This window comes from Pan paniscus, chromosome 2 (genome assembly GCF_029289425.2).
Source record: "Pan paniscus chromosome 2, NHGRI_mPanPan1-v2.0_pri, whole genome shotgun sequence".
Taxonomy (NCBI): domain Eukaryota; kingdom Metazoa; phylum Chordata; class Mammalia; order Primates; family Hominidae; genus Pan; species Pan paniscus.
Window position 1 is genome coordinate 96,503,105 of NC_085926.1, and position 27,985 is coordinate 96,531,089.

A 27,985-nucleotide genomic window follows, 5' to 3' on the forward strand; every position below is an offset into this window, starting at 1 on the left:
TTCCTTAAATAAAGCTATATACAGACATACACACATGCATCCTATTGGTTCTGTTTCTCTGGAAAACCCTAACTATCACAAGCAGGCTGTGGTCATCAAGCTACATAGGGAGGGATATGAGGCTGGTGAACAAAAAACAGGGATATAGCAGGAAGCCAAACTGCGGCTCTATTAGGCAGGCATTTGAACACTGACCTTGCTCTTGGCCTCATCTTAATTTCCCACCATTAGTTTCCCTTTGTCAACTTTTCTTATTTTCAATTGAATTCATCTCACTATATTTTACGCATTATTATATATGTCACCTTAAGTCCTTTCTGGGACAAATTAGAAGTATAAATAAATAGATTATTATCATCTGGAGCAATTATGTAAGACTAGATTTAGATTCTCTACAAATAAAGAAGAGACATGAATTACACAAATCTAAGAAAAAATGATGAAGAGATATAGATGATAAATGACATAAAATTTAAAAGATGTGCAGTAGAAATCTAGGTGTGTATGCAAGGGAAAGTAGTTTAGTCATAGGATAGAAAGTATTGAGATTAATCAAGAGGCTAAAACATCAAACCACAGAGATATAAGCAAGCAGCAAAAACTCTTCATTTAAAAAAAAAGGTTTACAAATCAGAGAAAATGCATTTTGTGTTAGTATGCCCACCTAAATTTTTTGAACATTATATAATTAAAATATTTTCTGATGGGAGAAAATTAAAAGGTTCAAGAATGAAGATGTACGAGGTCATGAAAACATAATGCTGTGTTCTCTTTGTACATATATACAAAGACTATAGAGTAAGACTTCTTACTCTAAAAAAATTCTGAACTAATAAAAATTCAGGTGTACTTTTGCCCTATGTCAATAAGATGAGTTGATGGGATTTCTGACTTTACCTAAGATTATAGCAAAGCACTAATAAATTGAAGAACAATCAGCAGTTAACTTAGACTTTCACACCACAAAAGCAGAGTAAGAATGAGAGGACTCCACCCCAGCTACCCACACAAGAACCGGGCCAGGGTAAAATCAAACTCTGTTGTGGCCTGAGACACAGGGTTTGATTTTTACCCTGGCCAAGTTCTTGTGTGGGTATCTGGGGTGGAGCTACCCACACAACAGGAACAACATTGAGAGGAAGCCCAAAGATTTTTCAGGGAGAAGCATTCTTCAACTTGTTACCCATTTTTCCTAAACAGAAAGTGTCTTCAGTCTCATGCTTTTGCTTATCCCTGTGGTATTTACACCAATCAGACCATGAAGTGATGATGCTGTGGTGGCAGCACAAAAAAACTGTGTTGGAGTTTTGAAGCATTGATAGCATTTCCTTCAAGTTGTCACTAAAATATAATTTGAAGAAAATAAGGTAGACCTGTAAAAACCAGAATATGCTTTTCTTTTAGTGTCTTTCTATACAAACAGAAATATACCCAATTTCCTCTGGAACTCACGAGATATCTTCATGATTGAGCCAGAGGGCTGCTGTGTTTAGAAAACATAACCCTAGACACAGTGATCATTGATTTAAATGTAACTTCTAAACTCTCAAGCAAAAACTTGAAAAAGGTCACACATCTGGACCATTGTCCAGCACCCACTTTATAAAATACCTTCCCCTGTACCTTGAGGTGTACAAAATCTGTGACTTAGTTTGCATTTTATAAACAATAGTTTTACTTATTATTAACATAGACAGAAAAGACATTTGGGCACCATGTATAAAGTTCTATGAATCTTTAAGAATGATTGGAACCTATTAAAGAATACTTTTCTCAGAACATATCTTACTTCTTAAAGTTAAAACTAGTTAGACGATAACGTGTATTTAATTCAGCTCAACAGTGAGGTCAAAAACAGGAAGAGGTCTTTAAGAACAGTGGTAATGTAATGGCAACACATGATAAAAATTAATGTAACAGAATGGAAAGTTTTTTCTAATAAGAAGCATCTATATGATAAAAATATGCACAATTAAAATGTTTTGAGGGCTTAAAAATCCATGGCCTTTACTCTTTAATATTTTTATTAATCTAATAAATAAAATCAGTTAAACAATCAAATAGTAGTAAAAGGTTATGACAAAACCCAGCAATTCCCTTTCCATTTCTATTCACCTCAGCCCTGCTGCCCAAAAGCAACAACTTTTAAATCTTTTTGATTTTTCTATTTACCTCTGTATTTCTAAGTTTAATCTCTTATCTGTTCTATTATATATTCATTAGAAGCCTGCCTGTCTGTGGTCTCTTTACTTATTTTTTCTCTTTCTCTTATATTTGGAGATTTTTCCTCAAATATCTGATGACCCTGGCTATCTATTATTCTTTCTAATGTTTTCTCATTGATTCAAGTAATTTTGTTTGCTCTTATTTTTATTATAAGTTCTAGGGTACATGTGCACAACGTGCAGGTTTATTACATAGGTATACATGCGCCATGTTGGTTTTGCTGCACCCATCAACTTATAATTTACATTAGGTATTTCTCCTAATGCTATCCCTCCCCCAGCCCACTACCTCCCAACAGGCCCCGGTGTGTGACGTTCCCCTCCCTGTGTCCAGGTGTTCTCATTGTTCAACTCCCACCTATGAGTGAGAACATGCAGTGTTTGGTTTTCTGTCCTTGTGATATTTTGCTGAGAATGATGGTTTCCAGCTTCATCCATGTCCCTGTAAAGAACATGAACTCATTCTTTTTTATGGCTGCATAGTATTCCATGGTGTGTATGTGCCACATTTTCTTTATCCATTCTATCATTGAGGGACATTTGGGTTGGTTCCAAGTCTTTGCTATTGTGAATAGTGCCACAATAAACATACATGTGCATGTGTCTTTATAGTAGCATGATTTATAATCCTTTGGGTATATACCCAGTAATGAGATTGCTGGGTCAAATGGTATTTCTAGTTCTAGATCCTTGAGGAATCACCACACTGTCTTCCACAATGGTTGAACTAAGTTACACTCCCACCAACAGTGTAAAAGCATTCCTATTTCTCCACATCCTCTCCAGCATCTATTGTTTCCTGACTTTTTAATGATTGCCATTCTAACTGGCGTGAGATGGTATCTCATTATGGTTTTGATTTGCAATTCTCTGATGACCAGAGATGATGAGAATTTTTTCATATGTCTGTTGGCTGCATAAGTGTCTTCTTTTGAGAAGTGTCTGTTCATATCCTTTGCCCACTTTTTGATGGGGTCGTTTTCTTCTTGTAAATTTTTTTAAGTTCTTTGTAAATTCTACTTTGTAAAGTAGGGGCAAAGAAAAGAGTTAATCATTTTGTAGTGAAAATGTCAAAGACTACAGCAGTATTTTTTTTTCTCTAGAACTATTCATTATTTATTTGGAAAAAAAAAAAAAAGCCCTTGAATCTCCTGCCCAGCTGGAGACCAAGTTCCCATAAAGAAATGGGGCAGCCGATGGGCTAGAGCCCTCAGTCAGTAGCTCACTTGCTCACTTTCAAGAAACCCCTTATTTTCAGCCCCGGTCGATTATCTGCCTTTGAAAGGTTTAAATAACAGGGGGAGATGCTTAAGGCATAAAAAAGAAAACAGTGAGTATTCAAAATTATATATGCAATATGATTTAACTACATTAAAATATGCATAAAATACCTAGAAAGAAATATACCAAAATTTTGAGTATTTATGGTTACTTCTGAGTGGTGGAATCAAATGTAATTATATCCTTAATACCATTGTTTATTTTCCAAGATTTCCACAAAGCATACATACTAATTTAAATACGTGGGAAAAATAATTGATTTTTAAAGAAACATGTATCAGGATGCCAACAAGAAAACCCACAGAAGTGAATGTTAATATCAGAGTAAGAGTTTTTCTGATCATAGCTTAAAAGATTTTAATTAAATACTTGATATACACATTAATATTTATAAAATATGAGTAGGATACTAAGAAATATCCTATTAATATATTGAAATGTTGAAATGGCCACTTGTATATCAGAATCCAGCTGTAGAACAGTACTAAGAACTTTGAAGCCATCTGTGAATCCTGCCTCAGTTCCATTCTCCATTCACCTGAATTTGGTATTTGTCATTAGCTTTTCATTAGTTTTATCACTTATGTGTATCTTTAAATAGCCTATGGCCTAGCTTTGCATCTTTTGAATTTTGTACAAATGGAACCACATTGCATGTATTGTTCTGCAGGTTATTTTATCTTCACTCAATGTCTGTGATATTCATCCATATTAATTTTCCCAGTTCTATAATTTATATACACATAATATGAGTCTAGGGCATTTCATTTTATTAATATACCAGAATTTATTTATCTATTCTTCCATTTATTAAACTTGGGTTGCTTCTAGATTTTGTCATTACAATTTTACCTCTTCTTTTCTAATCTTTGTATTTCTAATTCTTTCTCTTGTCTAAACTTATTAGCTTAGCATCTCTAATACAATATTGAATAATAGTAGTGATACTGAACATCTTTATCTTGTTTCTGCCTGCTAATTTCTCTTTTTCCTTTTCTTCAGTTTGCTTGGTTGTCTTGTAAAATTTCTTGATTGAGAAATAGTTTATTTTCATTTTTCCTTCTTTATCAATATAAATATTTAAGCCTTTAAGAAAACGCTGTATTAGTTATGTCTCATAGGGTGTAGTAGGTATTGTTTATATTATCAGTATTTCCTAGATATGAGTAATTTTGGTTTATATTTCCTCTTTGATCCAAGACTGGGCTAAGAAAAAAAGCTGTTGTAATTTACAAGATGTTGGAGTTTTTAGTTTTTTATTTGCTTGTTCATTTTTGTCTTGTTGTATTATAGAGAATATTGTCAGTATAGTTTCTGTTTTTTAAAATTTCTTATGGAGTTTGTAATTTAGAAAAGAATTTTGTCAATTTTTATGAATGTCCCTAGGTACTTGGAAGGGTTGTCTCTATTTTCAGGGTTCAGAGTTCAAAATATATATAAGTTAGAGACACTTTGTTACTCATGTAATTTACATCTTCTACATCTTTAATGTGCTTCCCCTGACTTGCTCTGTCAGGGACTGAGTGAAATAATTCAACAACTACAAGTGTGCATCAGTCTAGCTCCTGGATTTTTTTCTCCTTGTGAATATAGTTATGTACTTTGGTCCATTGATATTTATAGCGTTTTACGTTCACATTTTAAGTACCCTTCTTTTTCTTATGTTATGCTTTTAGATGTGAATTCCATGATGGCTGATATGAGTATCATAACTCCTTCATTTTTTTAAGTTTGTACTTGCCTGGTATAGCTATCGTTTTTTACTTTCTGAAGTATTTTGTCTTAAAGGTATCTGTTTTTTATAGCATCTATTTCTTTATGGTCCCACTTGAAATATTTTAACAGTATGTTATGAAACTTTTATTTATTGATATGTATGTCATTTTTTATTGATTGATAGGATGGGTATGTTTGCTATAGCTTTATCATATGGTTCTTGTTATTTTCTAAATTTGTAGTTTAAAGTCTCTCACTTAAGTTTGGTTTATATTTCTAGTCTACTGATTACCTTTACTATACCGTATTTAACATCTTCATTCTCCGTTTCTTTCGACAGTGTCCATTAGTTCTCTCTAAAATCAATGGGAAATTAGCATCCTTTCACTTCCTGCCCTGTAACTCCGGCCAGAGGTAAGAAGCCAAGCTTTATGGTCATTATATTCTTTCTTTGGTTTATCAAGACATTCTGCTTTCTTCTCCACTTTCATTTTTAGTCCATCAAATTGTAAAAACGTATACACTATTTGAATAAGCAATTTTTCAATTACAAGCTGCTGATTTTTTTACACCCAAAATGTGCTTATTTGTGAAACACCCACATAATTAAATTAATGTATTGTAGACATAATAAAATTACACACAAACAGAGCTTTTGAAATGATAAAAATGTTTTCCTACCTTTCTTCACTGAATCACACACACCCCCTGGGGTATAAACTCTAAATCGAATACACACATTTAGATGAATAGTCCTCAATCTTTTTAGAATTATGTTTCCTCTGAGAGTCAAATTAACATTATTCATTCTCAGACAAAAATGTTCACATTTTCTCAGGCAACTCGCAGTTCAGAGATGGCCAAGGAACTCAGATGCTAAGCATTTAGACATTCAACATTACTGGAATTGTAGACATTGCCAACTTCAGAATCTCCCAATCATAAAGTGAGACATGAAACACAGTGGAGACATTTGACAAGACATAAACAGCATAGTCAAATTAGCCATGCTTGATTAAATATGTAATAACTCCTTTAGATAATCTGTCCAACAACAGCATAGTTCAACAAGAGTCAGATTTCAAATAATTTTCTCATTTCCCTCCTTCTTTGCCTCTCCTCTTTTTCTGTCCTGTTCTCCACCTCTTCTCTCTCGTTTCTCCTTCTTCCTCCCAGCACTTTTTCATTCTCCCTCCTTCCTTGCTTTTCTTTACTTTCTCCTCCTCCACTCCCTGCCAAAAAAAACAAACAAAAAACCCCCTGCAGATTAGATTTTCTGCTCCACCTACTGGTTCTTTCAAGAATCTCATATTCTTGAGAAACTGAAGACACAACCTGGTATGTTAATGGAGATAATTTTATCATCTAAATTTTAGTATCTGAGAAGACCTTGATAATGTATAAACTAGGATCATTTTTGACTGTTAACTTAAATCCCAATTTATCAAACATATTAACATAGAGTATAGATCATGTTAACATCTTCTATTTGGAAACAACCATTGTAATATTTGAGCCTTTATTACAATCACATCCCACTTGTCTCTTTAAATTTCCTTCCTCCTATTCTATTTGTTCAGATAGCTGCTTCTAGCTGTCTTTCCTGATACCTCATCCCGTGTTCATTTCTCTGCCCCCAGTTCGGTCTGTGATGCTCTTTTATTACACTGCATGCACTTCCTTGGGTGGCTTACCTTCTTCCACTTCTTCAATTATCACTTTTACAAAATTGGTAGACTTGTGTTTCTAGACTGAGCTCTCCTGAGTTCACATCTCTAAATACGGGTACAGGTAGCTTGCAAGCATTTCAAGCACCTCAAAACTGCTCTTCTCGTTTTTGTTAATGACATTTAATCTGCTTCAATTATCTATTACTGTTTAGCAAACCACTCCAAGCTTAATGACATATAAACAGCAACCATTTTATCACACTCACAGATTCTATGAGTCAGGAATTCTGATAGGGCACAGCAGCGATGGCTTGTCTTTGTTCCACACACAAGGGCACGTCAGCTGAAGACTGCCTCTTGCTGTTTGGGGAGATACCATATCTCCCACACATTACTAAGATGAAGAGTCGGGGTGGGTGGCAGAGAGGTAAAGATGAAAGTAGGTCCTTATTTTTGCTTCTTAGGAATACATTATTTTTAAGCACCACACTCACGTTGAATAGCACATAAGATCAAGTACACATTAAAAAACAAAAAGTACTTTCAGCAGAATTTGTATTAAGGTAGTTTTTTGGTTTTTGGTTTTTTTTTTTTTTTTTTTTTTTTTTTTTTGAGACAGAGTTTCGCGCCGTCGCGCAGGCTGGAGTGCAGTGGCACGATCTTGGCTCACTGCACCCCCTGCCTCCCAGGTTCAAGCGATTCTCCTGCCTCAGCCTCCTGAGCTGGGATTACAGGCGCCCATCACCACGCCTGGCTAATTTTTGTATTTTTAGTAGAGATGGGGTTTCACCATGTTGGCCAGGCTGGTCTTGAACTGCTGACCTCAGGTGATCCACCCACCTCGGCCTCCCAAAGTGCTGGGATTATAGGCATGAACCACCGTGCCCAGCCTGTATTCAGGTAGTATTAATTTAAATGGTCTTTGAGGACATCTGAACTAGTTATTTTTAATAAACTACAGTTTGAACTACAAGAAATTGTGAATTTGTATATTATACTAATGGTTAGAAGAATGTCAAGCAGCAGGTGTGGAACAGATTCTAAAAGCCTGTCTCCCTCATCACGTCAGAAAACGGAAGCAATCTTGAACCGATCTGAGCATAGATAAATTGCTATAAAGACTTTTATTTATGAAAGCATTATTCACTTGCTGTTACATAAGAGGCATTCAGCCAGTACAGCTTTGTGAACTTTGATACCTCTCAACCATCTCATAAGAAAACACATCCACGACAGAGTCAGTGTTGCAACTCTAAATGACTGCAAAGTCAATTTACTTTCCTAAGTGGCTGTATTTGCATCAACCTATTGAAAGCATGATGGCTTGGATTATGACAAGTTTTATGTTCAAACGCATTTTGAAATATGAAGGGATTAACAGTAAAAGAATTATTGAAAATACTGTTTGAATGAGCTTAAGATCTAGAATAGAGCTGGCTACACTGATCGGAAGAGGAAATGCAGTTCAACTACCTTGCTCTGCTGGTATGTGTTAGTGAATATCCAGTATAAAACCACTTGTAGGCCGGGCACCGTGGCTCATGCCTGTAATCCCAGCACTTTGGGAGGCCGAGGCAGGTGGATTACCTGAGGCAGGATTTCAAGACCAGCCTGGCCAACATAGTGAAACCTTGTCTCTACTAAAAAAATACAAAAAATTAGCCGGGTGTGCTGGCTCATGCCTGTAATCCCAGCACTTTGGGAGGCTGAGGTGGGTGGATCACCTGAGGTCAGGATTTCAAGACCAGCCTGGCCAACATGGTGAAACCTTGTCTCTACTAAATAAATACAAAAAAATTAGCCGGGCGTGCTGGCACATGCCTGTAATCCCAGCTACTCGGGAGGCTGAGGCAAGAGAATCGCTTGAACCCAGGAGGCAGAGGTTGTGGTGAGCCAGGATCGCACCATTGCACTCCAGCCTGGGCAACAAGAGTGAAACTCTGCCTCAAAAAAAAAAAAAAAAAAAAAAAAAAACTTGTAGAAACAGGTCTGTGAGTGCATTATTCTGTTTTCATACTGCTATAAAGAACTGCCCGAGACTGAATAATTTATAAAGGAAAGAGGTTTAATTGACTCATAGTTCAGCATGGCTGGGAGGCCTCAGGAAACTTCCAATCATGGCAGAAGGCAAAAGGGAAGCAAGGCACCTTCTTCATAAGGCGGCAGGAAGGAGAAGTGCTGAGCAAAGAAGGAAGAGCACCTTATAAAACTATCAGATCCTGTGAGAACTCACTCACTACCACGAGAACAGCACGGGGATGGTTTACCCCCATGACTCAGTTACCTCCACCTGGTCTCTCCCTTGACACCTGGGGATTTGGGGGATTACAATTCCAGGTGAGATTTGGGTGGGGACACAAACCCTAACCATATCAGTGAGGTTTTATGTTGTACAACTTATGACTTGATTTCAGGTAACAATACAAGGGAATTTAGTCAAGCCATTTACAAATGTCTAAGCGTCACTAACTTAAATGTGCTAATTTAGGTTTATTATGAAATTGGATTGTTATGTGTTTCTTTGGGAAGAAAGATGAAATTTTAAAATGTGAGATTTCAAATACATAATTCATACTTGTGGCAGGGATAATACAATACATCCTTGAAAACAATTTCTAAATGGGCTTTTAGAGATACTGGGAACTTCTGTTTTCACAGACTAGGAATAAGACAGTTATAAAGACAACTAAACAACACTAAGCTTGATACTATGATATATTGCAAAACAGTGTTGGAAAACAAAGGTTAACACATCATTCATTAGGTAGCAGGTACTATAAATAAGGAAAGATCCACCTTCAATATTTTGTAATAAGTGGGATGTGGATTGAATGACTGTAAATGGAATATGTTGACAGCAATACTAAAAGTAAAATGTGCTGAAAGGGTAGAAGAGATTGACTCCAAGGAAGGTTTCTTGAAGAAGATTTAAAATGGGCATGGAAGGATGAGCGGGCACATAAGACATTCCAAGCAGAGATAGCAGCAGCCTGAGAAAAGGCCAGAGGGGGTATAATTTGGGGGAAGTTCAGGAAAAGTGGTGAGTGGTGAGTATATGGTCTGAGACTGAAGTGCACAGAGAAATGTAGAAGATAAGCCTGAAACACGAGGTAGGAGTTAAATGGTGGATTGCTTGAATGTCAGACTGACTTTAGAATTCTGTCTGGAGAGGAGATTCTTTGACTATTTCAGCAGGGTGGTGATAATGGGACCTAGGAAAATAATTCTGAAGAGAGGGAAAGGTCAGAGTGCCCAGAGGCAGGGAGAGCATTGCAAAAGTTCAGATGAGAAAGTATGTGAGACTAAAGTAGGGTGGTGGCAAAGGGCAGAGGAAGGAAACCAGGAGCCATTTCAAAGGGGGACTCAACAGGAACTAATTAGGGCAATGTGGAGGGTTGAGTCCAATCTATTTCGTGGTTTTGAGTGTGGAAGGCTGTGTGGAGGTTTTGAAGATGACTGGGATCCAATTCCCTTCCACTCGAATCTGGAACTGTCCTTAATGACAGACTTGTCAGGAGTCCAGTGGAATGTGAAGAAAGTGACACTACATAACCTCAGTGGTTAGAACAGAAAACCACCATACTGCCTTTGCCTTTTTCCATGGAATTCGTGTTCTGAGCCACCCATAGGCAATGCAGCCTGCAGTCCAAGATGAGCTGAGCCTTTGAGTCATCCTCACCTATGTACAGACATGCAAGTCAAAAACCTGCAGAAGATTCCTGTCTCTAAATATTGTAACAGCAAAAGACACGTGGAAGGATAAGTCATAAAGAAACATTTGGCTTTTCAAATCTTGTACTCCTTAGCGTGCAGAAGCACTTATCTCAAATACTCTGCTGACTAGGAGGGTCAGCAGAGTACAGTGATGAACAGAAAATAGTGGTTAAAAATTTGCTCCAGAGAATTTACATTTCTCCCCTCCAGACACCCTTTATTACCATGAACCTGCATGCCTAAGACAGTTAGGTGTTCAGGCCATCTGGAGGTGCACTGTGGTCTTCAGGTAGACTGAATTAACACCAGTAAGAAATTGAAAGAGAAATTCACTTTGAATAACAGTAGGATAACCTGTTTTCCAGTAGTTATGCAATTCTTTTCAGACATAGCCTAATCCATAGTAGAAATGCGTGGTTATTGAAGAACTGAAAACAAATGCACAGAAAAATTTTATCTTCATTTACCCGCCACAGCTTTAAACACAACTAAATAGGCTAGCACTTTAGCATTATATCATCACTATGTAGTGATTTTCTATTTTTTAAAAGCTAAACTGAGGTTGATCTGAACATTTGTTCCTATATGCCTATATTTTTCCTAGTATTAGATTTATTGAAGTATTATTCACATATACAATAAAATTCCATTTTAAGTTCAGTGAATTTTGATAAATGTATATACAGTCTAGTAACCATCACAATCAAGATGTAAAACATTTAAATCACCTCAAAATACTCTTTTGTTCCCTTTCACAAATCTGCATCCCCTAACCCCTGCCATCCATTGATCTGCTTTCTGTCATTAAAGCTTTGCTTTTTCTAGGTTTTCCTATAATGTAGTCATATAGTAAGTACTTTTATGTGTGGCTTTCACTTGGCATAATGTTTCTGATGTTCACCCATGTTACTGTCATTAGCAATAGTTATTCCTTTTCATTGCTTAGTATTTTAATATATGCATATATCACAAGTTGTTTATCTGCTCACCTGCTGTTAGCCATTTGGGTTGTTTCTAATTTTCAACTATTGAATAAAGCTGCTATGAAAATTGAGTACAAAACTTGTATTTTTCTTGAGTAAAATACCTAGGAATGAGGAACTATGGCATTAGCATAGTTGAGCCTTGAACAACACAGGTTTGAAGAGTTTTGCTTCTTCGCAGATTTTCTTCCACCTCTGCCACCCTTGAGAGAGCAAGACCTACTCTTCCTCTTACTACTCCCACTAAGCCTACCCAACATGAAAACAATGAGGATGAAGACCTTTACGATGATTCACTTCCACCTAATGAATAGCAAATATATCTTCTTTCTTATGATTTCCTTAATAACATTTTCATTTCTTTAGCTTGTAAGAAGAGTATATAATACATATAACATAAAACATGTGTGAATTGACTATGTTATTGGTCAGGCTACCAGTCAACAGTAGGCTATTAGTGATTAAGTTTTGGGAGAGTCAAAAGTTATACAAGGATTTGAAACTGCATGCAGTAAGGAGGAGTTGGGGCCCCTAGCCCTAATGTTGTTCAAGGATCAACTGTACTAAGAAATATATGTGTTTTCCTATATTATCCTGGCAACAAAAAATATAAATATTTCTTAGTCTTATTTCATAATAAAATTTATTAGCAGATCTTTTGTAAGACAGTTGAAGAATTCATACATTTTCCAGCCCCAAAAAGGCCACACAGAATCACAAACATTCAACGTGTTCCACGATAATGATATGTATGAGATGCTCTTCCTTATAAACTTTATTACAAAGCAAATAAAATAATACATTCATAATATATGAACAAAGAAATCATACATTAAGAATCCTGTTGTGATTTGCTCTTAAGAGCAAAGAGCTGCAGAATCTCTAATATAAAAAAGAGGACATTTTCAATGTGTCCATTTTCCTAAGAAACGTGTGTATGAAATGCCTCCAAGTTTCTCATACTATATATACTTGCTTTAAAGAAGGAAATTATTTCTCATTTCATTTTCCAAATGAGAAACATTGCCTAAATTCATGACATCCCTAGGATTATTCTTAGTCTCAACTTCCACACAGAGATGTCTGAAATAGAAAACTCTTAAGTATCAGAATTCAGGGATATAAGCTTTCACATTCAAAAGTGCAGAGAATCCCAACATTAACAAACAATGGTTCCACAAAAATCAAAATTACAACTTAGACATCTCTAAAATAATAGTAATGTCACTTTAGAGTTTACAAACTACAGAAATAACTGAATTGTAACACATGCAGAGATTAAGAATATTTCAAGTGCTTCTAAATACCTATTAGAAAAATGTGTATCTATTTGACAATATTATGTTCTCTGGAGAAAGATATATAAGGATTACAGCAGAGACTTCAGTATTGACAAAGTAAAATTTTTACCTTCAAGTTGCATTCTAAAATTACTATGAAGTCTCAACTTCACTGAATTAATGAAAATAAAATATATTCCACGACAGATTTTTGTGGCACAAATGAAAACTTTAAAAAATACATGAAACAAAAACAAGATGAGAGATTTCCTGATACATATAATACTATTTATATTCCCTTATCTCAATACTTGGAAACTCAATGTCCTATTTTGTAAACTAGTCATATAAAATGACACTAGAAGTATAAATGAGGTTTAATCAATTGACTCTGACAATCTGCCATCTCACCATTCATCACTGACAGCATCCAAAACATGTTATCATCTGCCCACGAGGTAGGGTGCAGAGTGGAGAAGACTAAGGCACGGGTAACTGCCACACAGTGGCAAAGTGCCGACCAGTGGCATGGGGAGCACACATCCTGTGCCCTCCAAACCCCTGCACAGCCACTCTGCCTGCATCAACGCACCCAGTCCCTTGGATGGCGTAGAACTTCCAGAATTTCAGCTTCTTTGGAATTCTCTGAGGGTGAATGCATGTACTCCCATCTATGCATGTCCAAAACAAAAGCAAAAAACATCATAAAAAATGACACACATACCTCTTTACTTAAAATAAATGAAAAATAAAATCCTAAGAATAAAAAAAAAAAGCCTTATACTTCTTTGTCTCTACTGTGCCTGATGTGCCTTGTACCAACTTGACCTTTAAAAAAACTATTTGCCAAACAAATAGTTTCTTAACAACTCTTGGGTATGCTTTGGCTAGTATTAATATCCCAGAGCCAAAATACACCTTTAATATAAACCAGGGTTTCATATAGTGTAGAAACTCAGGTGATCCATGGGCAAACCTTCTTTAGCTTAATACTTACGCATACCTCTTCTCAGAAAAACAAATAGGCAGAGAAGGTCCATCTCACCTCCTAGCCACCATGACTCAGCCTGTGTTCTCTCTCCCTCTAGTCTCTCCTTGCCCTCACAGAGCTGTGGGATTCACCATGTCACCACTTAAAATACCCAATTTGATTTGCCTTATTTGACTGTGATTTTCTTATAAAATCAGCAAAGTCAAAACTAACAAAGACCTAGGCACGACATCTGCAGTGTTAACTTTCATATTTTGTGGGTGTTTGGGAATTGGGAGTGTAGGGATAACTACTAAAATGAGTTATCTCCTTACCGGGCAGTTAGAGGTAAAGACATCAAGATACTTTCAATTCTGGATCCTGGAGTGAAGAGGCCAAACTTTGTGCCCCGATCATACAGCAGATTAAATTCTACATACCTGCCATAAATACATCAAATAACATTAAGGGCCAGCTCAATAAAATCTTAAGACTAACCCATAACAAATACTTAAAAAGGGGTGGGTTCTTCCCCCCAGTTCCCATCAGCTGGAACTGGCACAGAGGACACCAGCCTACAGCCCATTGAGAGCTCTCCATCTGGACAGGCAGAAATAAAAGGGTATTCTACCCACCAAACAATAGAATATAGATTCTGCCCCAACATAGAGCAGTCACAATACAAGGTTATGTTTTCCCATAAGTAAACAGAATTGACACAAAGCTGAGAAGTTTAAAGCAGAACAACAATTAAGAAAAAGAAATGCATCCCTTCTCAGGATAACCCAGCTCTTTCTGGCCTTCCTCATAATCTGGAATGTTTTGGACTCAAAGATTTCATTTCACTGCCTGTAACCCACAACTAGTACTACTAAGATGGTGTAAAACTTCTGACCTGAAAGGCCAACTACAGCTAACAATAATCTATTAATAATGGACTATGATATTCTATATATTCCTCTTTCTTAAAGTAGTTAATTGCATTAATAAGCAGTCATATAATTCAGTCTCTCTGCAGATTAATAGCAATCATAATAAAAGGTAGTGTTGAGTTGCAGTGTTTTCATTTTTTTTTTAAATACCCTTAGCATCAACTAAAACTTGGTTCAATATGTTAACTGCCCTAGTCAGATCTGGACTCCATCCAGTTTAAAACCCTGCATCTGCCTTTAACATAGGATGTAAAAGGGTCTCCCTCTCCGATTTCAAAAGGATAATTTCTACTACTCAAAAGAATTTAGACTGATTCATAATCTGAAAAGTTCAATAAACAGTGCCCCTTTCAGATCATTTCTTATCTTATTCAGAAATTACTCCCTTGGTCTAAACTTCACTCACATATTCTTATTTACCTATTGGTTACTGTCTTGATGCCCATCTATAGCAAAATATCCTCTAGATTCCCACAATAATTTTTTTTTCTTTTCTTTTCTTTTTTTTTTTTTTTGAGATGGAGTCTTACTCTGTTGCCCAGGCTGGAGTGCGGTGGCGCAATCTCGGCTCACTGCAAGCTCCGCCTCCTGGGTTCACCCATTTTCCTGCCTCAGTCTCCCGAGTAGCTGGGACTATAGGCACCCACCACCATGACTGGGTAATTTTTTGTATTTTCAGTAGAGACGAGGTCTCACCGTGTTAGCCAGGATGGTCTTGATCTCCTGACCTCGTGATCCGTCCGCCTCGGCCTCCCAAAGTGCTAGGATTACAGGCGTGAGCCACCACGCCCGGCCCACAATACTTTAATTTTTTAAAAGCACCTTTTGTATGTGGAACTTGTCAAAAGCCCTGCAAAAGTGTAAAGAATTTTATCTATGCTCCCTTTCTAACTCTCACCATTTATCATTGACTTTTACGTACAAAAAACTATTTAATACCTTCTTATGTCTGTTTCAAAAAATAATTTAAGTGAATCTTCTGAATCCTTTTCTAAGACCATGGAAAATAATTTCATCTTTTGGCTACCTTTTTCACCTGATATTATCTTTCTGAAACACCTCTCTAGGGGATGGGTATGGTTCTCTAGTTTATATTGATGTATTTGAAGACCTATCGCAGAGACCCTTGTAAAGATTCCTTAATGAATTTTCTGTTGGATCCTTTCCTTTATTGAGTGAACGATGCCCCTTTCTCTACATTGGCATCTCTACCTCCCACCAAGTTGCACTTAGATCTGATTTTTCTTTTTTAATAAAAAATTTCCATCTCCTATTCCTGGTATAGATCTGATATTCTATATATTCTTCTTTCTTAAAGTAGTTAATTGCATTAATAAGCAGTCATATAATTCAGTCTCTCTGCAGATTAACAGCAATCATAATAAAAGTAGTGTTGAGTTGCAGCATTTTCATATTTGTTTTTAAATAATATTATTTAATCTTTTCTGATCCTTTCCATACATCTGTCCTCTCTGGGGTGCCTATAAGTTAGGGACTTTAACCAATCCCTTCAATTTAACTAATGCCTAAATTTTATCCTGTTTCCCTTTCCCAGAATACAACGAACAAGTAAGTTAAAAGTCTTTAATTTCTGTTTTCCTATGAAAAGGATAACCGTAAGACTGACGTTCAAGGTCTGGGGGAGGATAGCAGTAACTGTGGGCAAGAAACTGGATGAGATTGCCAAATAAGAGACTGTAAAGTCGAAAGGGAATGAGACTGACTGCTGAAAGGGAGACCGGTGTTTGGACAGGGTGAAGACAAGGCAAAGTGGGTAACAGTAAGTGAAAAGGATACAGAAAACTGGTCATGACTGCAGTATTAGAAACCAAAGACAGTGTTGATAGCCCCAGAGAAGAACTGGAGTTATCTTAGGCCCCAGAGTTTATTGCCATCTTAAGGACCAGAGATAAGGGAGGCAGAAAGAAGCTGTCTTTGAAGAACAGTCACACACCATACCATAGAAAATTAATCTACTACCCCACAGTTCTGCCTATCTCATGACACCAGACATGCAATGATACACAACAACGACTTTCAGAATGATCTGCCATCAAACGATGTATAAAAAATAAAACAAAACCGCAAAACAAACCATTACTCCTGTCTATGAAGTTTTAAAGGATTCACCTAATTAGTATTGACAAAATCTGCCAAGTTTTGCCTACGAAATCTTGTGCAAAACTAGAATACTTTACTTTGCACAGAGTTCTAAATTGTCCTCTTGGGTATGTCTTCCCCACTAAACTATGAGGTTCTTTTTGGCAGGTCCATGTTACAGCCACCGGGTAGCCAAGATAGTGCCTCATCTCAGGGGCCCCAAAATAAGTATCAAGTGAAAGAAGGAAAGAGTGGTAAAGGTATATTTAAGAAATTATGGAAGCGAACAAAAAACATGTTCCAAAATAGATGCATTCTTTAAGAAATTTCTAAAAATTTACTCTCATGTTTTTCAAGTTAATAAATGGGAACCAGATAGCACAGGCAGTCATAAGAAAGGATATACACAAATGTTTATCTTTAGACTGGAAACATTATTTAAGTTGACCTCTTTAAGGCAAAAGCTTTACCTCTTTAGTACCCAAAGCTTCTTTTGCCTAACACAGAATTAACGTCAATGAGAAAATCCATTTTATAGCCATGTTTCAGTAGTATACAGGCATTTAAGGCGGCAATGAGAAACTGATTGGGGCCAGCAGGCTGTATAACTTGGAGTGGATTTACAAGTACACCGTGGCTGGAGACAGCCTCAGACTGGACACCCCACCGAGCTCACCAGGCTCACTGCACAGAACAGGGTGGTTAAAGTGAGTATCATGGTAAGAAGCACAAACCTGCTTCAGCTGCTTAACTTTAGGCACTACACAGACCATAAGTTTTGAGGTCATTTTGACCCAGTTCCACATCTGAGATCTTAAATTTACCAGCTGTGTCTCTTGGGCAACAGACTTAACTTTCTGAAAAAAGATGATTACACCTATCTTACAGGTTTGTTGAAAAACATCAGATACAAAATGCCTAATGTAGAGGCCAGCAAAATTTCTGAAATTATTTCCATTAAAATAACTTCCGTGAAATCTTTAAGATGAATGAAAAAAGGTGTGATTCCAAATTTACAAAGCAGCAAAGACATTAAATGATGTCTACATCTTGACATAAGGCTGGAGGGTATTACAAGAAGACTAAGAGAAATCAGCAGAATTAAATTCAGCAAGTACTTACTACATGCCTACTATGAGTCTCTAATGTATAGATGAATTAAATAAACTCTGCTATAATTATAATATTACTTTACACAATGTCTTTTAATTCACTTAATATTCATCTAGCTATGAAAAGAAATTAACACAACTATTACAAAGTATCTGACAACACAACACTCGCTATTATTAAGAGCTGCTCCACCTCCCCCACTTAGCCACGAAAGAATTCATTTTCCAGTCACTTACCGTCCTCTTCTGAGCTGCTGCCACAGCTTCTCCTGGGGGGTGAATGAGTCATCACAGTGCTTTTTCACAAGGGGAATGTAAGAAGGAACTACAGCCCTGGCACAGCTCTGTACAAAGCGAAACACCTCCTCCTTGGACGGAGAGTCAAGATCATCAAAAAAGATACCACCAATGCCCCGCCGCTCTCCACGATGGGCTATAAAGAAGTAATCATCACACCTGGAAAACACAGCGGCGCCAAACCAGGTATCAAGTGGAAAAAAACAGACATGAAAATCAATGTGAGCCTTTCAGGTTACAGCACTATCCTCAACTAATGTCAGGATGGTATCCTTACTTGCTGTCCAACTATGAAAATGAAATGAGGACTTTAGACAGATAGATTTTTTGCAGATATCACCAAGGTAGAAAATGCTTATCCTCTTTTTCTTTTTTTCTTTTTTCTTTTTTTTTTTTTTGAGACGGACTCTTGCTCTGTCCCCCACGCTGGAGTGCAGTGGTGCGATCTCGGCTCACTGCAAGCTCCGCCTCCCGGGTTCACGCCATTCTCCTGCCTCAGCGTCCCAAGTAGCTGGGACTACAGGTGCCCACCACCATACCTGGCTAATTTTTTGTATTTTTAGTAGAGACGGGGTTTCACTGTGTTAACCAGGGTGGTCTCGATCTCCTGACCTCGTGATCTGCCTGCCTCGGCCTCCCAAAGTGCTGGGATTACAGGCGTGAGCCACCACGCCTGGCTGCTTATCCTCTTATTTTCAAAGCGACCAGGCAATTTCACACAAGTCTCTGTAAAGGATGTGAAACTCTAAGAACTTTAGTGAAAAGAGAAACAGTCCAATATCCATAGTGTATTTCTTGGAATAAGCTGCTGCCTTCGGAAGCACTGCTGCTTTTGTAGGAGGCAGGAGGACAGGAATCTTCCACCAACAATGACACCAACCATGGTGCAAATCCAAGCTCTCTTGAGTGAGTTCTTTATTCACCAAAGGAAGGTACTATAAACAATCTCTCAGGTCTCTTTCAGAAATAAAATTTGATGGTTCTATAGCATGAAAGACAGGGAAAAGTTGGTGGAAAAAAAGGTTCAGATAATATCTTTTATTATTTCATATGTCATATCAGACATATGAAAGTTTACCCTGTGAGGCAGCACATAAAACTATTAATCTGTTCTTGAGTCTTTTCCCCTCTATGACTACTAGAACAGGTTTCCTAAGAAGCCATTTCCTGGGCCGGACGTGGTGGCTGACGCCTGTAATCCCAGCACTTTGGGAGGCCGAGGCAGGCGGATCACGACGTCAGGAGATCGAGACCATCCTGGCTAACACGGTGAAACCCCGTCTCCACTAAAAATACAAAAAATTAGCCAGGCGTGGTGGTGGGCACCTGTAGTCCCAGCTACTCGGGAGGCTGAGGCAGGAGAATGGCGTGAACCCGGAAGGCAGAGCTTGCAGTGAGCCGAGATCGCACCACTGCACTCCAGCCTGGGCGACAGAGTGAGACTCCATCTCAAAAAACAAACAAACAAACAAACAAAAAAGAAGCCATTTCCTAACTGTTAAACTTGTAAAATAGTTTATATCCTAAAAGTAGTTCTTTTGATAATCTCTGCATAAGGGTCCTTAAATAGAAAAACATGTTCAAACAAAAACTAAAAGCTATTTAAAAGGTTACCTTAAATACAGCTTCAATTGCTTAAACAACAACAAAAAACAACAGATGCAAATCCCTAGAACTGACGCATCGGTAGAATTCACCTTAATCGTGACTTGTTGGCCTTCTTTATATGCACATTTTATTAACATAGTCTAAAAAAGTATATCCTGAGTAAAGTTGTAAAGTCAGTTTTTAACCCAAATCATACTATTTCAAAATCTCTCTTTAAAACATTACAGAATTAAGTGATCTACTTATTTCCTAGTCAGTGTTCTGCTGCTTACAACAGAATAGCTGAAACGGCATAATTTATAAATAAAAGGAACTTATTTCTTAAGTTATGTAAGCTGAGAAGTCCAAGGTTGAGGGGCTTCATCTAGTATGAGTGTTCTTGCCGGTGGGGTCTCTGCAGAGTCCTGAGGCAGTGCACAATATCACATGGTGGGGGGCTGAACATGCTAGCTTAGGTCTCTTCTTATAAAGCCACCAGTCCCACTCCCATGAATTTAACCCATTAATGCATGAATGGATTAATCCATCCATCAGGGCTCTGCCCAATCACCTCTTAAAGGCCCCAGCTCTTAATACTGCCAGATTGGGGGTTAAATTTCGACATGAGTTTTGGAGGGAACAAATATTCAAACCAAAGCATTTATACTAAAAACTTCTTTTTAACTAGCTACCATCCTAGATATTTTATTACCTAACACTGTTTAAAGTCATCTCAGTAATAGCTAGAAAAAGAACCAAAAAAGAGAACTGTCTACTCTATTAGTCCTCCTGGAAGGATGCTAAGTTCTGAGAGAGAGGAAAAAACAAACAAAAAACCAGTATCTGCATGCATCCATGGCTGCGTAGTTTTCAGTAGTAATATTAAATCAAGAGAATATTCAAATGTTTCATCTTTCCTGACGATTTTAAAGCTCAACTCCATACTCTTGCATAAATGATATTAACATTCCACAACTATTAGCTCTAAAAACAAAGCAAAAAGACAAAAATTCTTTGTCCTTCCTTTTTCAAGAATGCCAATTAGCTCTAAGCAGAATTGAGTACTTTACTCATATTCCAAACAATTTGTGCCAAGATTCCATTTGATGATAACAAATATTCTGGGTCTTCTCCCAACTTTTGTTTGTTTGTTTTCTTATTTTATCATTAGAATTTCTTTAACAAATTCTCCAATTCTTCTTTCCCCTTGGCCAAAATCTCTGGTATGCTGGCATCTCCCTCTAGTGGTTCTCCAACCCTTCCAATGCCCTTAGACATTCCCAAGGCAACATCAGGAATAATAATTCTCATCTGGAATAAGAATTTAACAACCCACTCCAGATTAAAAAGCCTCTCATTCTCAAGCATAGATCACCTTATAGTTTATAGTCTACCATTCTAAATCATTTGGAATAAAAAGATATTACTACTCAATTTATATTAAATATTTCTAAGTAAATAATTTGATACAACCACTTAAAACTAGTATTCTAATTCTTCTGATGAGCAAAGTAAGAAAACTAGTTCCATTTTCATAAGCAGAAGAGGGTATTTAGTGACATAATAGTTGCCTTCAGAAGGAACAGAATGTAATTTTGGGGTCATGAAAGTTCAGTAACTTTACCTACCATTTTTTAAATTTGGGGTAGAGATCTGGACCATGCTGGTCACAAGCCTCCTTCAGAGTTCTGTGAAAATGGACAGCGTCTTCTTGATTCAAGTATGTTGGAGTGAGGTCACATCCACCACCAAACCACCACTGCTTGTTGCCTACCAAATCAAGACATGGGATTCTAATGTGGACTTTTGAGATTCAGCATTACTGGCTATATTAGGACACTTACTTTAGCAGCTTAATTTATTCAGCATAAAATGGATGACAATAAAAAAAATTTTAACTGATTTTAGCTCTGAAGACCAGTAAGGCCTAGGCAGAAAAAAAGAGGTAAAAGCGGCCAGGCGAGGTGGCTCATGCCTGTAATCCCAGCACTTTGGGAGGCCCAGGCAGGCAGATCGCCTGAGGTCAGGAGTTCGAGACCAGCCTGGCCAATATGGTGAAACCTCGTTGCTACTAAAAATACAAAACATAGCCGGGCGTGGTGGCCACCTATAATCCCAGCTACTCGGGAGGCTGAGGCAGGAGAATCGCTTGAACCCAGGAGGTGGAGGTTGCAGTGAGCTGAGATTGCGCCACCACACTCCAGCCTGGGCAACAAGAGTGAGACTCCATCTCAAAAAACAAAATAAAACAAAACAAAACAACAAAAAAGAAGAAAGAAAGAAAGAAAAAGAAAGAGAGAGAGAGAGAGTGGAACTTGCAAGGAATGATATGCAGGGCAGTGAATGATAAGACAGTACACTGGTGGATCAGGAAGTGTATTGCAACTCTGGCTGTATATAAGAATCACATGACGAGCTTAAAATAGCTCTTCTAGATCACAATAAACACAGACACACACACACACACACACACATCTCTGGCCCAGGAATCTGTAGTTTATAAAACTCCCCAGGAGATTCTGACACTCCTTGTATTAAGAACCATTGCCAACCCCTCCCCTTTCCTAGAAAGAATAAAAACACTTGCTGAGGTAACTTACCACTTGAGAATAACTGTTTCATGTGCTCACAGGTCCATGAGTTGTCAATACCAGTTACCAACTTTAAACATAAAAGGTTGAACCAAGCTGAATGGCTTCAAAATGAAAAGTTAAAGCAGTGACTTTAAATGCCATCACCTACAGAGACACCAATAAGAATAGGTGTGGCACTGCACATGTACTCTGTCTGACATGTGGTATCAGATAAAAGACAGGCTGGAACTATGTGCACAGGAGGCATGATCAACTGCATCCCATTTTAAACCCACTGCTAATGCCCTGGTGACTAGCAAAGCTATGCATATGTAAAATATTTTCCAAAAGCAAGTTCTCAATTTCAACTTAACCTCGTACATAAGGTATTCCTTCAGATGTAATGAATTTATGTTTGCAAAGAACTCTGGGTGCACACTGAAGTTCAGGTTCATTCCTTCTATGTTGGAGGAAATATGGGAAGGTTAGAGTCAGTCAATACCATTCTTTTTGTTTTGTTTTGTTTTGTTTTTCTGAGACGGAGTCTCGCCCTGTCACCCAGGCTGGAGTGCAGTGGCACAATCTCCGCTCACTGCAACCTCCGCCTCCCAGGTTCAAGTGTTTCTTCCACCTCAGCCGCCCGAATAGCTGGGACTACAGGTGCATGCCAGCACGCCCAGCTAAGTTTTTGTATTTTTAGTAGAGAGGAGATTTCACCATGTTGGCCAGGCTGGTCTCAAACTCCTAACCTCAGGTGATCTGCCCACCTCAGCCTCCCAAAGCGCTGGGATTACAGGTATGAGCCACCATGCCTGGCCCCATTCTTACTTGTCATGTCTCAGGCATAATCCATTGCACTTGCCAAGAAATTGCCTTTACATTGCCTCCTGAAAGACCTAATTAAGACTATTCTTTCTCGCTTTTAGATGTTATGCCCTCTTATCTGTTTTAAAATGCACATTTTGCACGATAGTACTTTCCATAGCTCCTGAGACCCTTACCATCAGCTTCTTCTACTTCAAAGTATCTGTAGTTGAAATGGATAGTAGGAGCATGAGGATTCTTGGGGTGGATAACAGAGCTCACGCCCATAGCACAAAATGGCAATTTACCTGGAAAGTAAAATATGAGTCGTGAGCTATATTCAGTTACCTTGAATGCCTTGATACAATTTCACTCTAATATGATTTCCAAGTCAATTTTCAAAAGCTGCTTTTTAATTTGTCACTTAAAAACATAATTTTAAAAAAGTATTTGTCAACGTGCGGCATATGAACCCAAATGGCTTTTTTCAGAAGCAATATTTATTTTATAAATAAAACTTGTGGGCAAAATAAGGTTTGCAGGGACTATTAGAGACTATCAAGACTGTCTGATTTACCATCTTTAGTCTTCAGAACTTTTCCTCTGCTTCTCATTTGTTTTGCAGCTTCCTCTGAAAGATTTCCATGAACAACAGAAATGCTCACCCCAGCCTTTTCGAAAACACACCCATCTTGAAGTACACAGCTGATGCCGCCACCTCCTGTGTATAGAAATGTAAAAAAGGAGAGAATGTAAGAGTATGTGCAAAACTGAAAGAAACACTTGCATGAAGATGGTTATTTTCCCGTTTCCCAAATCTTTTATATCAGTGTATTTATCATTTTATGTACAACACAATTAGATAACTAGCTTAGCTTTGACATATGCTATTAATATTGGGCAAATACTGGACCTTCTCATATCACTAAACTGAATATTTCTTCAACATTCTCCTGCCATCATCTAAAATACATCACTGGAATATTCTCCCTTCAGATTCTACAGTTCAGAATGGCATCTATCAGTTATGATATATGAGAGAAAACTAAGGTTAAAAATAGGAATGGGTAGACTTGAAGGGTGTTCTATTATTACTGAATTTAAGAGATCAATATTGTTTCAAAAATTTCTTTCTCAGTGGGCTGCTTGCCTTTTAATTTACAAGCAATTAAGAAACAGTAGGTAATCAAATTCTGAAGGGATTCAGAACCTTACAGTGAGTGAGATGCACATTAGTATTCACGTGTATCAGCCTTACTAATTTTTTTTCTTAAGGTATTAGGGTCACTGCAAGGGCAATGTTTCATGAAAGTTCATGTTTGGCTTGTTTTATTTCTAAGAACATTTAGAGCTGGATGGGACATAAGATGATCCAGTACAACCCTCATATATTCCAAATGAGAAAACTGAGGACCAGAGGGGCAAAACATCTTATCCAAGATCAAACTGCTGACAAGTGGCTGCAACAATTTGTCTAAATGCTGTCTATGCTTCAGACAATATTCTAAGCACTTCACATATATTCCATCCATATATATATATATATATGGATATGGATATATATATGTGTAGTATGAGGATTAAATGAGATGAAATACATATATATTTCATAGATGGGAAAACAGCCATAAAAAAGTAACTTCTGAGGATCACACAGCTGGTCTAGTACTTGAGGTTGTGTCCTGGTTCAGTGGTCTTTGCTTGAAAACATAAGATGGAAAACTAGACTGAACTTCATTTAATATAGATGTGTCAGTATCACAGCTCAAAATCTGCCGGTGAGAAGCTGCTGTTGTATTTCCAGCTAGGAAAAGTCAGGAATCTTTCAAGTTTCCACTCAAGATGTGGGGTTTCACTGTATGGGCAACAACATGGTCATGAATGTAAGCCTCTATGAGAACTGGGTTTTGATGCTCAAGTATTTTGATATCGGAAGAGAAGATTTTCCTAGCAGGAAATCTGATGCGTGCATTTGGTAGTGCTACTGAGAAACCAATCAAATATATCTTGTGTAACAGTAAAAAGAAGTGGGAAGATTCTGACACAATGACATCCTGGCTGGAGGAGTTTAGCCGACACTTAGCGCACAGGAGATGAGTTCTTTCCATCTCCTAAAGAGGAAAAAGGGCAAATTCACCCAGAGAAGGAGAGAAAATGTGTTCCATAATCTACTGAAATTTATGTTCAGTAACGAACTTTGGACATCTAAGCTTGTTAGCTGCAAATACCCCTTAAGAGTTCTACAAAAAAATGCTGCTACGGAATTGCAAAGATTTTGAAATGCAGTACTACAGTGACAGCTGATCCGGGTCCATACCTGCAAGCAGAGGGCTAGTGACCCTTTCGTGTCCATCTTTTTATCAGCGGCCTCTAACCAAGCGGCCTCTCTGTGGGTACCCCCTACCTACCCCATCCCATATTGTGAACTATTATATTTTCTGTCTGCAACCTGGAACCTGACCCTTTTTCCCTGTCTCCAACTCCCGCCAGGGGCCGGCCTCCTTACCTTCCTTCCTCTCCCACCGGTCCACAGAAAAGTTGGCGCCCCCGTCTACCTGTGCCAGAGCCTGGCACACCTGGGCCTGGGTCTCCAGAATCAGCAGCTCCATCCTGGTCTTCATGTCGCCCGGCCTCCTTCGCAGCTCGCCCAGGTCGGTCACAGGCGGGGCCATGAAGCTGCTGCAGCGGTGGGCCAGCTCATCCTCCTCCTCCTCCGGCCTCCCCAGCGAAGTGGCCCGCGTCCCCGAGGTCTTAGGCAACATCTCCGCCCGCTGCACATGCCCGAAGGCGGCGGTGGCCAGCCCCACCAACCCCGCCAGCGCCGCGGCCAGCCCTGTCCCCACCCAGGGGCCGCCTCTCGACGTCGAGCCGTGCCCCAGCCCGCGGCTCTGCTCCGTGCCAGCCGGGCCAGGGGGCCGGCAGACGCGTCCGGCTGCGCTGCGCTGGGACCAGGCTCGGAGCCCTCCGCCGCCGCACTGGGACCAGGCGCGGAGCCCTCCGCAGCCGCCCCGCGCCACGCGCCAGCAGGGGCCCGTGCTCAGCCTGCCCATCTGCAAGGCCATGTTCCCGCACTATCACCTGGAGCAGTGCCTGCGTCCCAGAGCCCTGCGTTTGAGCCCCCCACCCAGACCCCCGGAGTATTGAGCCGGCGAGCCGCACAGGCGGAAAGAACCTTTCGGGAAGAGCCGCTGCAGCGTCGGGCTCCGGAGGCGGGGGCGGGAAGTGGGGCGCGCTGGGAGCTGTAGTCCGGATCCTATCGCCGCCTGCGGCGTCCCTGCGCGGGGCGGGAGATAAGAATCCGACACGCCCAGAAGGGCTGGTCCGAAGGGAAGAGAGTGGGGCGGGGACGGTGCTGTGGAAGGGACGGGAGAGATAAAAGAGGCTTTCTTGTCACGTACAACCTCGGGTCGGCTGTTTACTCAGCCAAAGAGAGAAGATAGAGTAGGGCTGGGAGGCTGAGGGCGGACTGGGGCGGAAATGTGGCAGAGATCCCAGTCCCGCTTACATTTTCAAACAGGATTTGCGAATACAGAGCCTGGCTCAGGATCTGTATAGACCCGCCCTTCGCCCAGGGTCCTGGTCCTCTAGAGTTTTTAGAGGGGATGGGCAGGCTGGGAAACTGCTGAAGGATGGTTTTCTAAAGAGAGTGGGAGAAGCTAGTAATGGACTCGGAAGAGAGTCGAGGAGAAGACTTTCTGTGATCGAGTCCACATCACAGTTCTGTCCTTAAGATTTCCCCAGGCTGGGGCCGGGCGCGGTGGCTCAAGCCTGTAATGCTAGCATTTTGGAAAGCCGAGGCGGTTGGATCACATGAGGTCAGGAGTTCGAGACCAGCCAACATGGTGAAACCCTGTCTCTACTAAAAATACAAAAAAAATAGCCGGGCCTCGGGAGGCTGAGGCAGGAGAATCGCTTGAACCCGGGAGGCAGAGGTTGTAGTGAGCCGAGATCGCACCACTGCACTCCAGCCTGGGTGACAGAGTGAGACTCTGTCTTAGAAAAAAAAAAAAAAAGGTTTCCCCAGGCCTTGCTTCTATAGTGCCTACTTGATTATTTTAGAAAAAGGAAAAGCAACGTGACTGCTTTGGTTAACCAGTAGAAAATTCCTGACTTGGTGTGTTTTGGTGATTAACAAATAAGAATTTAAAAAATAATTATTCTACTACTGTAGGGTGCTCCCAAATATTGCTCACGTTTAATACTTACAACAACTGCTACAAACTAGGCAGGGCAAATATCCACACTTCCTCCCACTCTGTCTCCCTTCCCCCACCCTTTAAAGAAATGAGGAAAGAAGCTAATAGATTTGACAGGCAGGTCTTTGTCTCCCCTGTAACCATACCACAGCTCCATGGTTCCTGGACGTAAAAGTGTGAGAACTATTGTCATGGGCTAATTTGTCCCATAAGTCTCCGGGATGATTTTAATTTCTAGTAGTAGATAATAATTTAAGCCACTGGTAGCTTTTCCCACAAGTGTTTTCTTTGTGGCAGGATGCACTGATGGAACTTCAATGGCTTTTGAGTCAGATCAATTGGCATCTTGTCCACACACAACTGTACCTAGCAGCTCTCACTGGGACATGATGTTAGCAAGGTGGGTGTGCTTGCCCAAGCCTCACCACTGAGAATCTGTGAAAAGTAAAGGCTTGGATTGAGAAGTGACTAAGCGACTTTTAGGGAAGAAAAACAATTAGCTTTTGGTCCTAGTGCAACCTGCCAGGAGGCCAAGTTAGAAGTGG

The 27,985-nt window shown here is 39.2% G+C and overlaps 1 protein-coding gene across 3 annotated transcripts; it reads right to left on the reverse strand.

Moving 5' to 3' along the window:
- Positions 1 to 2,520: 2,520 nt before the first annotated feature.
- On the reverse strand, positions 2,521 to 26,502 carry CPOX (coproporphyrinogen oxidase). Of its 3 annotated transcripts, XM_008975378.5 has the most exons (7): positions 25,751 to 26,497; positions 23,822 to 23,965; positions 23,442 to 23,552; positions 21,496 to 21,637; positions 18,221 to 18,439; positions 14,175 to 14,279; positions 12,214 to 13,540 (listed from the first exon to the last, which is right to left on the reverse strand). In XM_008975378.5, the coding sequence occupies exons 1-7, from the start codon at positions 26,304 to 26,306 to the stop codon at positions 13,453 to 13,455; spliced, it is 1,365 nt and encodes a 454-aa protein (XP_008973626.3). In that variant the 5' UTR covers positions 26,307 to 26,497; the 3' UTR covers positions 12,214 to 13,452. The 3 variants fall into 3 exon arrangements, with proteins under 3 accessions (XP_054966171.1, XP_008973626.3, XP_063458553.1); XM_055110196.2 differs by lacking the exons at positions 12,214 to 13,540; positions 14,175 to 14,279 and adding an exon at positions 2,521 to 6,454 and having other exon boundaries at positions 25,751 to 26,502; XM_063602483.1 differs by lacking the exon at positions 23,442 to 23,552 and having other exon boundaries at positions 25,751 to 26,499.
- Between the last annotated feature and the right edge of the window lie 1,483 nt (positions 26,503 to 27,985).

What these genes read in the sequence shown, in the direction of transcription:
- CPOX (XM_008975378.5), bottom strand. Translation starts at nt 26,306, where the DNA reads ATGGCCTTGCAGATGGGCAGGCTGAGCACGGGCCCCTGCTGGCGCGTG. An exon ending in AGTTCTGAAGACTAAAGATG is followed by an intron (nt 23,553 to 23,821) that starts GTAAATCAGACA and finishes TTTACTTTCCAG; the next exon opens with GTAAATTGCCATTTTGTGCT. An exon ending in TCTTTACCTCTAACTGCCCG is followed by an intron (nt 13,541 to 14,174) that starts GTAAGGAGATAA and finishes GGACATGCATAG; the next exon opens with ATGGGAGTACATGCATTCAC.